Source organism: Plasmodium brasilianum, chromosome 14, assembly GCF_023973825.1.
Source record: "Plasmodium brasilianum strain Bolivian I chromosome 14, whole genome shotgun sequence".
NCBI classification, from domain to species: domain Eukaryota; phylum Apicomplexa; class Aconoidasida; order Haemosporida; family Plasmodiidae; genus Plasmodium; species Plasmodium brasilianum.
In genome coordinates, this window is record NC_090127.1 from 3,226,340 (window position 1) to 3,243,063 (window position 16,724).

The 16,724-nt window shown below is 22.2% G+C and overlaps 3 protein-coding genes across 3 annotated transcripts; 1 reads left to right on the forward strand and 2 right to left on the reverse strand.

Annotated features, from left to right (window-relative positions):
* Nucleotides 1–2,720: 2,720 nt before the first annotated feature.
* Nucleotides 2,721–11,363, forward strand: MKS88_005893 (reticulocyte binding protein 3; the record flags this gene model as incomplete). Its single annotated transcript, XM_067219194.1, has 2 exons — nucleotides 2,721–2,749; nucleotides 2,987–11,363. 2 exons carry the CDS (start codon nucleotides 2,721–2,723, stop codon nucleotides 11,361–11,363), a joined length of 8,406 nt encoding a protein of 2,801 aa, XP_067071095.1.
* Nucleotides 11,364–14,100: 2,737 nt separating this feature from the next.
* MKS88_005894 (knob-associated histidine-rich protein) lies at nucleotides 14,101–15,224 on the reverse strand (the record flags this gene model as incomplete). The annotated part of the gene is made up of 3 exons (XM_067219195.1): nucleotides 14,101–14,477; nucleotides 14,549–14,972; nucleotides 15,138–15,224. 3 exons carry the CDS (start codon nucleotides 15,222–15,224, stop codon nucleotides 14,101–14,103), a joined length of 888 nt encoding a protein of 295 aa, XP_067071096.1.
* Nucleotides 15,225–16,015: 791 nt separating this feature from the next.
* MKS88_005895 (uncharacterized protein) lies at nucleotides 16,016–16,330 on the reverse strand (the record flags this gene model as incomplete). Its single annotated transcript, XM_067219196.1, has 1 exon — nucleotides 16,016–16,330. One exon carries the CDS (start codon nucleotides 16,328–16,330, stop codon nucleotides 16,016–16,018), a length of 315 nt encoding a protein of 104 aa, XP_067071097.1.
* Between the last annotated feature and the right edge of the window lie 394 nt (nucleotides 16,331–16,724).

Sequence of the window (16,724 nt, forward strand, 5' to 3'; positions counted from 1 at the left end):
ATAGAATTTTCATAAATACAATGTATATGTATAAATGTACATTCTTTTCCATGTTTTACTCCAAACTAGAAAGATAAAAACTTTTTTTTTTCATTAATGAGAATAGTAATCGGGAAAAAAAAAATATAATTAAAATTATAACAGTAATAATAATAATAAAATACAATACCCATTACTTTTAACTGTTAATATTTTAGTCTCCCTTTATTCGTTCCATAAAAATCATTAGGTAATAAAAGAAGCAATTATTGATTATGTGTAAATGAGAAATGACATATGAAGAAATAAAAATAAAAAAAATTCAATTTACCACCCATATTTAGTATTAATTAATGTATATATTATTCTTTTAATTAGTTTCATAATTAAATATAGTTTTAACAGTATAACAATAATTACATAACATGGTAACTAAGTCGTTTTATTTGTTCTTATTAATTAGTATATCAAAAACAAATGAACTTTGTCAGAAGTAAAATAAAAAAAAATGACATATTCCATTATTGCACTTTTGAATATTAATATGAATATATATATCTAACGAAATGAAATTTTGTTCTAGATTCTGAATTTATTTTATTTTAAAATTGTTTTTAAAAATAAATGTATGTGCATATTTATATATAAATACACTTATGCACACGTGCATAAACATATAGATATTCAGAGAAAATAAGCGAATTTATAAGAGAATTAGCTTTAAGTAATAAAAATATGGTCATAATATATATTACCTTATCCACACATTTTAAAACTTTTATGAGAAAAAAATGGAAGTTTATCTTTTTGAAAATTTTCCTGTAAAACCAGAAAAATGAGGCGATAAATTTAAATGAAAAAACTGCTGTCATAAATGCAAATGTTTTTAGAATAAAATTATATAATATTTTGATAGTAAAAAAATATTAATAATTACGGAATAATTAGATAATATTTAGTTAATAGATAATACATGAATTATAAGTAATTAGAAATGTTAATACTAAACTCTGTAAGCTTGCAAGTACTATTTTTAAAAATGTAATTTATAACGTGTCAATAACAAGGAAAGTCAAAAAAGAGGAAATGTGAAACGCCGTTAAAAAAATAAAATAAATTAATATTTTTATTATAATAATGAATGGTCCATAATTATTATGAAAATATGAAATTGTAACGTTAAATAAAAAAAATTCCTTAAGTATTTGAATAGTAAAATAGTCATCAGTAAAATATAACGATAAAAAATATGCTACAATGTATCAGTAAATAAAAGAAAAAGAAAAAATAGAGAAAATTTTGAATACTGAAGGTTAGTAATAATAGAACTAATCATTTTTGTTCTAATTTAATTGTAATAGTATTTGGAGAGAAATAGGGAAAAAAAAAAGTAAAATAATATATAGCAAAATAGAATATAATATAATGTAGTAACATAAAATAGCCTTTATCTTTTCTTTTTTTTTTTTAAAATGAATAAAATTAACGGAAGCACTAATTTTTTGTTGTTTTTCTGTGAAATAGCTTTGTTTTAAAATTATACTGAATGTTTATTACACTAAATTTATTCTCTAATATATTATAAAGCGTATTTTTATTAATATGTGTAATGTGTAATACTAAATATGTTTACATAATTTTTAAACTTAATTAATGCTTTTAACAGATATAAGATTTAGAATTCTATACTAATTAACTCCATATATGTAGTATTTATTCTTGAAGTGTTAATTTTGTTACATCATTTTACCTGGAGAATTTAGTAAACTTAACAACACAAAATATAATTTTCTTTCATAATGATTTTTTTTCTAGTAAATATTTTATGTATTATATAAGCACCATTTTTTTATATCTAAATTTTCCTGCGTTATACCCTTATGTTTTTGCACAAAATATTAAATCTATGTATATATTTGAGGTAAAAAAAGAAAAAAGTACTCTATTTTTTATTTTTTTAAATTTTTATCTCGTTTTTCTCTCATGATAGTTATGTGTAATGAAAATTCAACACTTTCTAAAATTTTTTGGGGTTATTTATAGAAATTATTTGAGGCAATATTGTAATATATATATATATATATATTTTTTTTTTGGCCTTCAAGCTCTATTTTTAACTTTGGCACATTTTTCTGAGTTTTAAAAAGCAGAAAAATAAAATTAAAACGTTTGTTTGTATTAAGTTTATTATAGTGCTGTAAAAACTTTATTTCTTCTTCCCTTTCTGTTTCATTTTTTTTTTTTTCCCTGTTAGAATAATCAATATCCTTGTATTGACACAACCAAATGAAGTTGTTCTGTTGTAAAAAAAAAAAAAAAGAGTGATATATATAATTATTTTACATTGTAATTATTTGATATATACTTATATAAGAATATGATCCTTTCGTTTTATTTTAGTTTTATAAGTATATTTATGTCTGTTAATCCTGGATAATTAAATTTTACTCTGACGTTGTACCATATATATATACGTACACATTTATAGATAGAATTATTTTTATTCTGTATACTTTTTGTTTGTTTGTTTACATTTTCAATTGACTGAAATTTTTTCGTTCTAATTATTAACCAAATATTATATATAAAAGGGTATAGTACTTATTATTATTTGTACAAAATTCTACAAAAAAAATTTTCATTAAGTATATGAAAAAGTTCAAATTATAAAGAGTTTAATAAGCAAAGAGATTAATTTTTTAAATATTATAAATTAATATTATGTTTGTACATTTTGGAATATGGAGAAAATTATATTTTGTACAATTCTGTACCACATTCTGTTTATCTTTGTTGGTAGAATGATATATATAAATCTATCTATCTATCTATCTATATATATATATATATATATATATATATATATATATAATTTAGATATACAATGATTTATAGATAAACCAATACAAACAAACCTATATATGCCCACATGAATATACAGATACATTTTCGCGAACATTTATTTATTACTAATATTCCATTTTTTTTTTTTTTTTTTTTTAAATAGATATCACTATTCATTCAAACATTTCTGCTTTTTATTTTGTATTTATATAGGTGTAAGCCGAGAAAATTTCATAAATAAATCAAATAAATATAAAAAGAAATTATATATATACCCACTTACTTCTGGTTTAGGGGAAAATAATAAATTAGAGTACAATAATAGAAAAAAGGAAAAATATAAAACGTCTGATTTATTACATGAAAAGAAATATAACGAAAACAATAATATTAATATTAACAACGAAAATGTGTCTGGTCTGCTTAAACAAAAGTCTCAAGTAATCTTAAAAAACGATAATTCTACTACAATTCCATCATTTTTTGCCTATATTAAAGAAAACAACTTACACAAATACAATTCACGGAGAAATAGTAATAGTAATACTACGAGGGGTAGTTACAATAATGACAACAATGACAGCAATAATAATGATAGGAGTGAGGGAGGAAATCCCGAAGACTTAAGTACTTCTGGGAACTCATTTATTCAAAACGATAATGAAAAAAAAGTTGAAGATAGTTTAGATTATGTAGAAGTTATAGGTGAAAGAGGGAGTGTCATATTTTCACAAGAGTCATATTATGTTAATTTATATACTTACAAAGAAATTCTTCGTTTTACAAACCATCAGCCATTAACTGATAGTAATATGAACACGATAGAGGATGAAAAACTTAAGAAGATTTATGATCAAGTGCAAGGAACTCTTAAATTATGTGAATCCGAGAAAATTAAATTGTTAAATGCAATAAATGATTTAGAAAATCGTAAAGAATCAAGAGAAAAAGAAGTTCCAAATGCTCAAAACTATAGTTCTTATAATACACTGAAAAATGATTTTTTGGAATGTTTACGTAATTATGATAGTGAAATTAAGAAGAAAATAAAGGAAGTTACGAAGAATATTGAGGAGAATTATGGTGATAAGTATTGTACAAGGACTTGTAATGCAAATGTTTATTTTGAAAATATAAATTTTTATATTTCTTATTTGAATAATAATTCTAATAATTTGTATAATTCTTATTATAATAAAGCTAACGATTTTTTAACATCTAGTATTAGTATGATAAAACTTATAAAAAATGAATTAGGTAACAATGAAACTATAAATTCCGTAAATTTTGTACAAAGAGAAATAAAAGAAATTATAAAAAGTTATGGTTATCATATGAAAAATATTAAGAATTCTATGGAAAATATTAAAAAACTTGAAAACATAAATAAATCAACTACTTTCGATAGGAATAATCTTATAGATAAAAGTGTTGAGCTAGCAAAACTTATGTCTCAGTACAATTTTAGTAATGAAATATTCAATAAGATGAGGAAATGGTATAGTATAAAAAAAAATATATTTCAAAAACTATTTATAACTTTAGCGGAAAAATTAGAAAGGAAAATGAATGAATATGCTACGTTAGGCAATTTCCAAAATGTATACGATTCAATAATGGTAGATTCGAAATATATATTAGAATATACACAGGATATATATAATAGAAATTCTAAAGGAGTGAAAAATTATGAAAAAAATGGTGATATAGAAGTGATAATTATTAAAAATAGAGTTAAAGAAAAATTAACTTCATTAGAAGAAATAAATGATAAATTAAATAATATTTTTTCTGCAATAAATTCTAAATATATATTAATTAAATCTACAAAATCTTTAATAGGTGAGATAAAAGATGATTTTAGAAATGAAGTCTATAAGGAAGACAATGTAGATGGTGTTATAAAAATAATGGAAACACTAAGTACTAAGCGTAAAACAATAAAAGATAATGTCAATACAATAAAATCAAATTATCGTAATATTAAAAAATTAGAACAGCAAGTTATTGAAATAAATGATAGTATTAATGGATATTTGGAAGAAATAAAATCGTTACAGGAAAAAGGTTCAAAAAACGATATTATCAGAGAAGAAATAATAACAAAAATGGCTTATATAACTGAAAATATTATAAATTTAAAAAAAGTACTTTCCGTAGAGGAAAAATCAAAAGAGTACATTGCACAAGTTGATGAATTAATTAAAGGAACAACACTGAACATAAGTAAATATATAGATAAAAAAAATAATGCACAAAATAAAATAAAAGCAATTATTGAAGATATATATAATGGAAGTTTAAAGGATTTTGCTGAAGAATTATCATTAAATGTGGATAATAATAGAAGTTATCTAACGCATACACATCACACAGGTGAACTTAACGGTGTACTAGAAAAAACAAGAGAAGACTATGAAAAACTAAAAGCTCTCAAACATCACAATTTTTCCGATATAATAAATAATTTAAATAATGAAATAAAGGTTATTTTAGAATTTAAAGATGATATTTTAAGAATTCAAAATGAGGATATGGACGAAAAATTAACCAATTCTTTAGAACACTTTAAAACAGTGTATAAAATCTTAACAACTAGCTTGAATGATTATAAAGTACATAAGGAAAAACTAGAAGAGTACAAAACTACTATGATAAAAAGAGAAAAGCATTTTGTCGATAATTTATTTGAAAACGATGATAATGTTGTAGAGGGAAAATCTACTTATAAGGAGTTCCAGGTTCTTGTAATTGAACTTAAGAAAAGAAATAAAATACATGAAGAATTTTATACAACAAAGGATGCCTTGAAAAAAACAAAAATCCAATTATTGTTATGCGCCGATCTAGAAGAAAAATTGAAATCATTCCAAAGTAAAAAAAATACAGACTTCAAGGAATTTACAGATGAAATAAATAATGGAATAATGGATAAAAAGTTAAGTGATTATGAAAATGAATTTATAAAAGACAACGAATCAACTGACAAAACCATACAAAATATTGAGACTTCAAATAAAAACATAAATCATCTTAAAGTATTAAATGCTGCTATAAAGAATTGTACTAATGAGCGTAAATTAATTGAAAGCTTAATAGAAAAAAAAAATAGATTAAAAGAAAAAGTGGTCCAGGAATATAATAAATTAGATGAAAACAATATTATAGAAGAACATATAAATTTAAAATTAAAAGAAAACTTAAACAAAGCTATTTTGTCAATAGAAACAAAAATATATGACACTAGTATGAATAATATGAAAGAACAAATAAAAAATATGTTGGAATCTTATACAAATTTAAAGAAAAATTATAAAGATTTTAACGAAACAGAATTGAAAAAATTAAAAGAAAACAGTGAGTGGAAAAGTATTAAGGACATTATGAATGATCTAAATGCTCATTATGAAATATTAAAGCAAATTGTAGATGATATAATTATTAATCACAATAATGAATATATGATATGGATTGATAACAGTATAATTGCGAATAATGAACAGATAAATAATAAAATAAAAGAAAATCTAAACACTCTAGAACAAATGATGGAAAAATTAAAAATTCCTTATTTTAATATTGATGCGAGTAATTTTAAATATAATTTAAATCAGGAAAATATTAATGAATTTAAGACAAATGTTGATAACCTTATTGAAAAGATCAATATAAGAAAGGATAAATTAAACAGCATTAAGGCAGCTTCCGACGAACAATTAACAAAAAAATATAATGTAGATATAGGGGAAATGGAACCAAATAATAAAAAAAATGCACTGAAGGAAATTTATGATATAATTATAAGAAAATCTAATGAATTAAGTGTATTGTTGAAAGATACATCTATATTAAGAGATATTGAGAACACAGAATTAAATTATTATAAAGTTTTAATTGCCAATATTGTCAAAAAGATTACTGATAAAACGTTTGAGGCTGAAAGAATACTACAAGAGTTAAATTATTATGTAGATGCTACTAAGCTCATTAAAAATTATATATACGATGCAGTAAAAGATGACCATATTTTTAATTATAGGGAGTATTCCGAAGAGGGTAAAAAGAATTATAATAATATAAAAACTCTCTTTGATGAATCTATACGATTTAAGAGCGAAGTGGACAGGGGGGGAAAAATAGATGAAGCTAAAGATATTGAAGGAAAATTACATCATAATTTACAAGAAGTCACAAAAAATTATAATTCTTTGAAAGATGCATCATTAGATATTAAGAATATGAAAGAATTATTGTCAGTGCATGATATTCAGAGTATTTTACACAATTCAGATAACCATACTGAAGAGGTTGAGAAATATGCCAAACTGATTAAAGACGAATTAGAAAAATCAGATAATCTTATAAAACAAGTAAAAACATATTTTGATAATGCAGAGAAACTTAAAAAAGAAATTAACACAAGCTTAAGTGATGAAAAGATTGAAGCAAACATGAAAGAAATTATAAGATGTACAAGTGAAATTGCAAAAAGGAAAGATAATATGAATTCCCATATATTAAAAGCTAAAGAATATAAAGAAAAAGCATTATTACATTTTCATAATGCAAGTAGAAGAGAAATTATAATAAAATTTTTTAAAGAAAATAAGAATCATGGAACATATAGCGTGCAAGATAGTGATATGAACAAGGCTACAGAAGATAAAGCAAAATGTGAAGAATTTTCGAAAGAAACTGTAAGTAATGAAGAAAAAATAAAAAATCATGGAACGGATTTTATGGAGTTCGAGAAAAAGAGTAATACTCTTTTAAGTGAATCTTTAATTTTTGAAATAAAAACGAAGTACGCAAAAGGAAAAATAAAGGAAGTAAACATAATGAGTGATATAGAACAGATACATTCTTACAGTGAAAAAAAATTGAATGAATGTGTAAAAAAATTAGAAAATTTTAAGGAAATATCCAAAATTGAAGAAATGAAGGATAATCTAAAAAATGATAAATCATATGAAGCATATAGAAATATAAAGCTGATTCTAGAATTGGCCAAACAAAATTTATCAAGTATAGAAGATGTAAAACAAAGTATAAAAAATATTTTAATTAAAGCTAATGGTTCAAAGAATTATATTTCAGAAACACCTAAAATACAAGCAGGTACCTCTTTAGATTTATTGAAAATTGAACATGATTATTATTTAGAACACATTGTAAATATTGAAAATTTAAAAAAATTTCTGCATGATGAAAAAAATAAAGTAGATGTAATATATGCTACTACTACAAAAATGGAAAATGACTTGGAAAAATATAAAAAAGTTTATGAAGTAGTAATTCTGGAAAAGATAAAAGAGATAGCTGATGAAAAGAAAAGACAAACTGAATCAACAAGAGAATCAATAAATACATTAAAGGATTATTTTACTTCAATTATTAATGAATTTAATTTGAAACAAAACATTATTATGGAGATATTGGAAGATGGACAAAATACTATGAATCAAATTTATGAAGACTCTAACAAATCGTATATATTAATTGAAAGTTATGTAAAAAAAGCTGTAAATGATAATGTGAAGTATGGTGAAACAAATCGTCTAAGAAAAGAAGCTGAAAAAGAAGAAGTGATTCTTAAAAACAAGGCAAATGATGCAAAAAATAATATGATTAATATTAAAAAAAATGAATCCTTTAAGTTACTAAATGTTATGAAAGATGAATTAGATAAAGTAAATATTAAGTGTGAAGAAGAACATTCAAAAGTAAAAGAAAGCCATGATTTTATTAAAAGAACCACTGATAATATCAAAAAAACGTACGATGAAAACAGTTCATTGGATATATTAAAACAAGCAATAGATAAAAATAATGAAATAAAAAAAAAGATACATTCTTGTTATAAGGCTGAAGCACAAAATGTTTTTGGAAAAATGATTAAAACAGCAAATCTAATAGGTATAAAAGTAATATCAGGAATGGACACAGAAATAACTCCAGAAGAACATTTACAGATAACATCAAAATTAAACTCCAATTTAAAATATGAATCCGAAATTGAAATGGAATCAAATGTATACAAAAGTATGGATATTTCCTATTCAACAGTTCTAAAAATATTTAAAAATGCTGAAGATATAGACAATAAACTTGAAGAAAGTGAAATGTGGATAAGACAAGGTAAAAATATATGTTATAAAAGTAAATCAACAAATGAGTTAAATAATAAATTTACTTTAACAAGTAATAAAGGAAGTATAGTTTTATATAAAATTCTTGATGCTTTTAATAAGTTTAATGAATTAAAGGAGTTATCATGTGATGATAAATATCAAGATATCATTTCGGAAAAGACAGAATATGAAAAGTTAGCTAAATTAAGTAGTACTTACAACGAGAAGAAGAGTAAAAGTCCAAAAGAATCAGATATAATCAAAATAAAAGAAGAACTTAATAATAGCTTGAAAACTTTAAATAATTTAGAAGAACAAATTGAAATGATGAAGGAACAAGAAACATCTATTGTAAGTGCGCTAGAAGAAAACTCTTCTGTGGTTGATATAGATAAAAAAATAAATGATATAGATACAAGAATCACAGAAATTGTTTCTTCTTATGATGAGTTATTAGTGATAGGAAAACAATGTAAAGTATTATGGTATGATTCCTTAGTTGGTAATCTTAATTCTAAAACATCAAATTATTTAAGAATAATTCAGAACCAACGGGAATATGCTGAATTATACGTGGTTTATATAAGAAAGAACTCTGATTCAATGAATAGTGACATTCGTAAATTAAATAATTCTTATGATGGGAATCGAATTAATAACTACACATTAACAAATGTTGAAGAAGTAATTAAACATTATAATAATTTAAAAATACAAGAAAAAGAAGCAACAGGAATAATTATTGATATTAAAAAAAAATTAGTAGACGTTAATGAAGAAGTAAACATAAATTCTTTAATCAATAGTAAAAAAGAGGTTCTAAAATACTATGATAAATTGAAGGAAAAAGTAACAGTGATAAATGAAATATATAAAGAAATAAATTTAGCAAAGTTAAAAGAAATGGAATTAAGTAGCGATAAATATTTTGAGATAGGAGAGATATTTAGTAATATGGTTGAGAAGCAAAGTGCAAAGTTATCAGATAATAAAAATAAGTTAAAAGACATTGAAAAAATTATAAAGGAAAAAGAAAAGGAATTACGACATATAGGTTATGAATATGAATTAGGATCTATTCAACGTTTTAATTTAACCTATAAGAATATTGTGGATAATATGCAAAAGTTGTATGCAGTAGAAGAAGATAACAGTAACGAAGATAAGAAGTTGAAAACGTATATAGAAAATATTTTATATTTAATAAAGAGAACAAATAGCCTACTGGCTGATGTAAACGATTTTGAAAATGATAACAACAAGATAAAAGAAAATGAGGACATAACAAATGATGCAAAAAATTATATAATAAAAGTTAAAGAAAAATTAAAAAACACAATCGTGGCGTTTGAGAGAGTATTAGAAAACATAAGGAATAATAGGACATATTCCAAAAATAATGATGATATAAAGAATATTATTTATGACTCCTGGAAAAATGTAAGTAATATTAAAGAAAAATATTCAATGAACTTAGTTGAAAATGACAATTTATTTCATATAGAAGACTATTTAAATAATATTAAAAGCAGTATTACGAATGGCATAAATGAGGATAACATTGATGAGTATATTAATAAAATGTCTGAACATATTGAAAATGAACTAAAAAGCATAAAGAATAAAGAAAATAAGGAAGAAATAAAAAAGAGATCCAAGAATATTTTAAATTATTATGAAGAGGCAAAAGAGAAATTACAAACCATGAATAATATAGTAGAGAGGGTAACAAACATAAAAGAAGATATTAATAATATATTTAGTGTATATTCTATAAATATGAATAACAGTGTATATGTATCTACAAAAAGGTATATAGAGGAAGCAGAAATAATAATAAACAATTTACATAGTTATATTGATAAAATGAAAAAATTTACAAATAATAACGGAAAAAAAATAAAACAAATGGAAGATGAATTAAACAAAAAAGGATTTAAAGATATAATCAGTGATCTCAATATTGATAAGATAAGTCATCAATCGACAGATACATTGATAGATAACTCGGAAGACACAGAAAACAAGAGTGCAAATCATCATACGCTTAGCAATGTAAAGAATTATGATTATAGTGCATTACATGAATTACAACGATTAGCGAATAATACAAATTATGAAAACTTTGATAGTGCAAATGAAAATGAACGATTTAGATATAAAAATAATGCAAGAGGGTGGAAAGCAGGTGAAAAATTTACTTATGCAGGAGCAATTGCACTAGGTTTGCTTATATGTTCTGGTGCTGGGTTTGTTGTCGTTAATGGTAAATTTGACTATGATAATGTAGAAGAAACTGATTTTAAAACAAGAGAAGAACACCATGAATATGTAAATGAATTAAATATCAGAGACGAAGAAATTATTGAAGTTTCTTTTGACGAAAATAATTATCATTATTATGAATAATTACGATAAATAATGGATAAATACATATTTTACTTAAACCTGAATAAATTTTTTCTAAATGCATATATATATATAATTATTATTTACAATTTATTAGTTACAAATTAAATATGAAGGTATTTATGCTATAATTAAAATTATTATATATTTGTAATATATTATATCACATTCAAAAGTAAACAGACAAGTTAATAGAAGTTTGTGTTTGATATTTACAGATATACGAAAAAAAAAAAATTATATCTAAATAAAAGGTTAAAATGGTCAATTTAAGTTTTGTGAGGATTTAAAACATAATAGTTAATTTATTATTTTTGTATAAATACATAACACGAATTTAAACATACTTTTGTATTTATATTTATAAAAATTACATTTTTTTGTCCATATAATAATAAAAATTTTAATCATTTAATTTTTTGTGAATTGCATTAAGAATTTGTTATATATATTGTTGTAAAGGAATTATGACATATTATATATATATATATTGAACTATATTACTGTACCTTCCTCATAGTTTATATTATTATAAAATTTTATATCTTTTTTGTTCTTATTTCTTGTAATTATTATGTTTTTTTTTACTGATATTGAACTTATACTAATTTTATTTTTTAAACAGATTAATATTAATATTTAAAATAAAAATCGCGTGACCACAACAAGCGGAATTTCCGAAAAAGCGGTTCATGAAATTGGCGCGACAGAATGTCGCTTTTTTTGTTTTTCCCTTTTTATCATTTGTTTTAGTATATATATGAATATATAGTTGCATGCACATTTCTGAAAAGTTTCTGTTAATACATAAATGGGGATTTTTATTATATAATATGAGTATTTATGAAATATACACTTTATATAATTTTTGTTCATTAATGTAGTAAGCACCTTCTTTTTTTTTTTTTTTATTGTTCTGGAATTTATACTTATTAGAACGCTAAATATAAAATTTTTACACCGTATATATATATTAAAAAAAGATTATTAAGTATTTTCCCTAATTTATGTTTATATTAATGTGCAAATCATCAACAGAAGATGAACAATAACAAATAATTCTTAACAGAAAATCGATCAAGAGGATAACTTTTGTAATACATGAATAAGAAATAGTTTCTATCCCAATGGCTTTTGCTCCAGACCACACTAATTTTTATTGAATTTTACATGGAGATATAAATAAATATATATATATATGTGTGTGAATATATGTGTAGGTTCGTATTCTTAGAAGAGTAGAGAATGAAAATGTTAACATGAAAATTGTGGAAGATATATATATTTAATTTAGTAACACCTTATATTCATGCTAATGGATATATAAAAATGTTATACAAATGAGCTGTATTTGTTTTTTAATTTTTTTTTTATTAAATATTCTTAAATAGATTTTACATTATTAAATTATATGACATTGTAGTCTACATTTTTCCATTTCATTACAGTGAATCATATTTATATATATATATATATATTTTTTTTTTCATTATAAAGTTCAGTAAATGAATGCAAAATAATTAATTCATGTTTTTTAGTAGAATATGTAATCACTCAAAATTCTAACTTTCCATTTATTGGATTTCAACGTATAATAATGTTTTGTGACATATATTTAAAAAACAATATAGTAAGTTTTCCTTATAAAATTCATACTAGAATCTGATAAAATAAAATATTTTTAATATAAATATATCTGTATGTATGAAACTACTATCATTTGTTTTACAAATAGAAAGCTTACAAATATTTGTTTTTAATCTAAAATATATACTAAATATTTTTTATAAAATCAATTAATAAAAACGTAAATGCAAGTAAAAAGAGTAAATTTTTTTTTTTTACTTTGCAAGTACTAATTAAGTTGTTGATTTAGTTGGATTCTTTAAAACTTAATTTATAATAATAATGTATAAACTTAATTATGCAAATATATGGAAATATAAATTTAATTCGAATTGCTGAAAATGCGTGTTTTACATAAGCGCAGAAATTTTAAACATATTTGGATGACAAAGGTAATTAAAAAAAAAAAAAAATATAGTAAGGAATATATATAGATTTAGAGGAAAACATAAGTTTGCATTGGAAAAAAGTTGATGTAATATTTGAATTTAGACAAATTATTTATATGTTTACTACATAATAGTAGAATTTTTAATTATATACTTCAGGTGCAATAGATTTAATATTTATAATGATGTATTTTTAATTAGTAACAGTATGATTTTTATTAATTAATTGTACAGAATCAAAAATTGCTTTTTTTTTTTTTTTTTTTTTTTTTTGATTTGTATTTAATTTTTTCCTTATGTATTTTTCTATTTTACGTATAATTTTTGTGTTATTTTTATATATTATCTTTGAATTTATTTCTTTTCTGTATCTTCATAACTTCTAATTCTTTTAATTATCATACTATATATAAATAAACCAATTCATTTTATATTTGTTCAAAAAAAATACTTCTTATCTAACTATATAATTAATAAGATCACGACTTCGTTGTTTTTTAATTGCCTTGTTTTTTTTTGCTCTAGGTTTTTATTTAATGGTTCTGGTTTTTTATATAATGATTCTGGTTTCAGTTTCTGTGTTTGTTTGTTTTTTTTTCTTTTGTTTATAGAATTTTCATGAGTTAAATTGTTTTTATTGCCTCCATATTTGTTGGAGGTCTATTATTGATTACTCGTTTATATAATGCATCACATTCGGTTCAGTGTTCTCTATTTTCTGTTTATTTCTCTGATTGTTCTTCTTTTTGTTTAAAGACCCTTCGTTTAATTAATTTTTTCTTTTTTTTTCCTTTTGACTTTGGTGATTTATCTTTAGGATCTTCTACATTATAATAATTAATTGTAACATAGGGATGATCACTAGTTTCTGGATAACAAAATGCTGTATATTCTTTATTGGCATTATCAAATGAATCAACAATGTCTATAAGATCTTTCTTATTTAACGCTGCATTTCCTTTACGTATATATTTCCTTACAACCGTGGGAGGATTTTCTTTCACAGGATAATATTTTTTTTCTTTTATATTTCTTTTTTTTAATAAAGTGGCACTAGAATTAGATGGATCATTTGAATCATCGTCGTCATCATCATCATCTTTTTTTTTTTTTCTTCTTCTTCTTCATCAGTACTAGGAATACTCTTAAGTGCATTAACTATTTTATTACATTCATCCATGTAATCTGCTGCCCCACGCTCTATGGATTTATTTGTACCATATGGACAGGCTGATATAGAATAAAATGGGAATCTTTTTTTTAATGAATATATTTTTGTTCGGGCGACCTTTTCTTCGTCTTTTGAAGTGTAAGGACGTTTATCTGTAAACCCATAATTTGATCCTTCGTATGTTTCATCACAATCTTTAAATCCTTTTTCCTCATCTTGTACGATTTTATGACGTTTTATATCGTAACGTTCTTGATATTCTTTATATCCACTATGTATAACTTCTTTTATTATATTAGTTTTTTTTACTGGGGAAGAACTTGCCTTTTTTTTTTTCCCTCCTTCTGCTAATAATCTATTAGTTCTTGAATTCAGTGGTCCTTGGGTATTATTTTTCTTGTTATACCCTTTATTATCTTCAAACTAATAATTAGACAAATATTAAAAAATTTCAAAAAAATATATATATTTATATTAAATATAATAGGAAAACTATATATGAAATTCCCTTACTTTATATATATGAATATGACAAAGGAACAAAAGAAAATACAATCGTCATAAGTTGATAAATATTAAGTGTCTTACATAGTTAGAACAACGTAAAATCCAGGTTAAAATGGAAAATAAACATATTTTAACGAAATAAAATAAAATATTTATATTTTTTCTCATATTGTTTTTTTATTAAAGCTTTCAAAATATGGTTTCTTGTAGCAACTAATAAAATTAGTTATATATATAAAATATGTTCTCTACCTAATAAAATAATACATCTAATGTTATAATTTTTTGTCAACGTTATTCTTATTTCTCCAAAGCTTGGAAAAAAAAAAAATATATTTTAAATTTCGAGTTATATATAAAAATAATACATAATGAAAAATGTAAGATACATAAAAAGAAACGAAAAATCCAGTGAAATCTGAATATTATACAATTGCTATATTTTCAGATAATGTTATTGAAGTTACATATATTTTACTAAAAATAAATGAACAAATATACTTCATAATAATTTATAAAAATTATGTAATAATATTATTTCAAATATTATAATAGTTTAAGCATTGTTTACGAATAAATAAAAGAAAAAAAAAAGAAATGAAAGTACATTTTATATATAGTAAAAGAATGAATTAACAAACGTGTACGTTTTTTCAATTCATTTAGTTCTAATATTACTTAACATAAAATGAGTAAAATGTATGTTTCTCAATTATTTTTATACATAATGCAGAAACATATATGCATAAATATATACGAATTCTACATAGAATTAAATAAAAATATATAAGTAGATATTAATAAAAAAATATATATTGTTAATTGTTAATTTTAAAAAAAAACTAATAATGATGACGTATAAACAATGCCTTTCTTTTGTTTACATTTGTAAAACGATACTTTTTCTGAATACATTTTAAGGTCACATTATTATAATTACTATTTTTTTTTGTTTATTGCTATTTTTTTTTTGTTCGTTGCTTCTTTTTTTTTTGGTTCTGTGTTGCTTCTTCTTTTTTTTTTTTTTTTTCTGTGCTGCTGTTGTTTTTTTCTGGTTCTGTGTTGCTCTTTTTTTTTTTCTGGTTCTTTAGTCTTCTGTTCTTTAGTGATTTTTTTTTTTTTTTTTTTGATTCTTTATTGTTTCTATTTTTTTTTTGGTCCTGTATTGTCGTTTTTTCTTTTTTTTGTTCTTTACTGCTATTTTTTTTTTGGTTCTTTATTGGTTTTATTTTTTTCTCACCTTTCTTTTTTATTTTGTTATAGATGTATTTCATTAAAATTTTCTTTATACTTTGGTAATAAAATATAAAAATATGACATATTTATTCCATATATATATATATATATATATAATTCAAAACATTAAGAGTTTCTGGGATTATAAAAATAAGCTGACATAAAAAATTGGACCTTACATGAAATTTTCTGTTTTTTGTGAGAATAAATAATATTATAATTATTAGAATTATAACTGAACGTTTCAAAATAACAATAAAACGTTGAAATACAGAATTTAAATAAAAAAAATTTTGCTTATGTATTTCTAATACTTCAAAGAATATTTGTAAATTGTTACCATAACTGTTATTTTTAATTATGTATTTAATTATATAGAAAACTGTAGTAGTAAAATAAATAAATGTAAATTTTTAAATGAAATTTTTTATT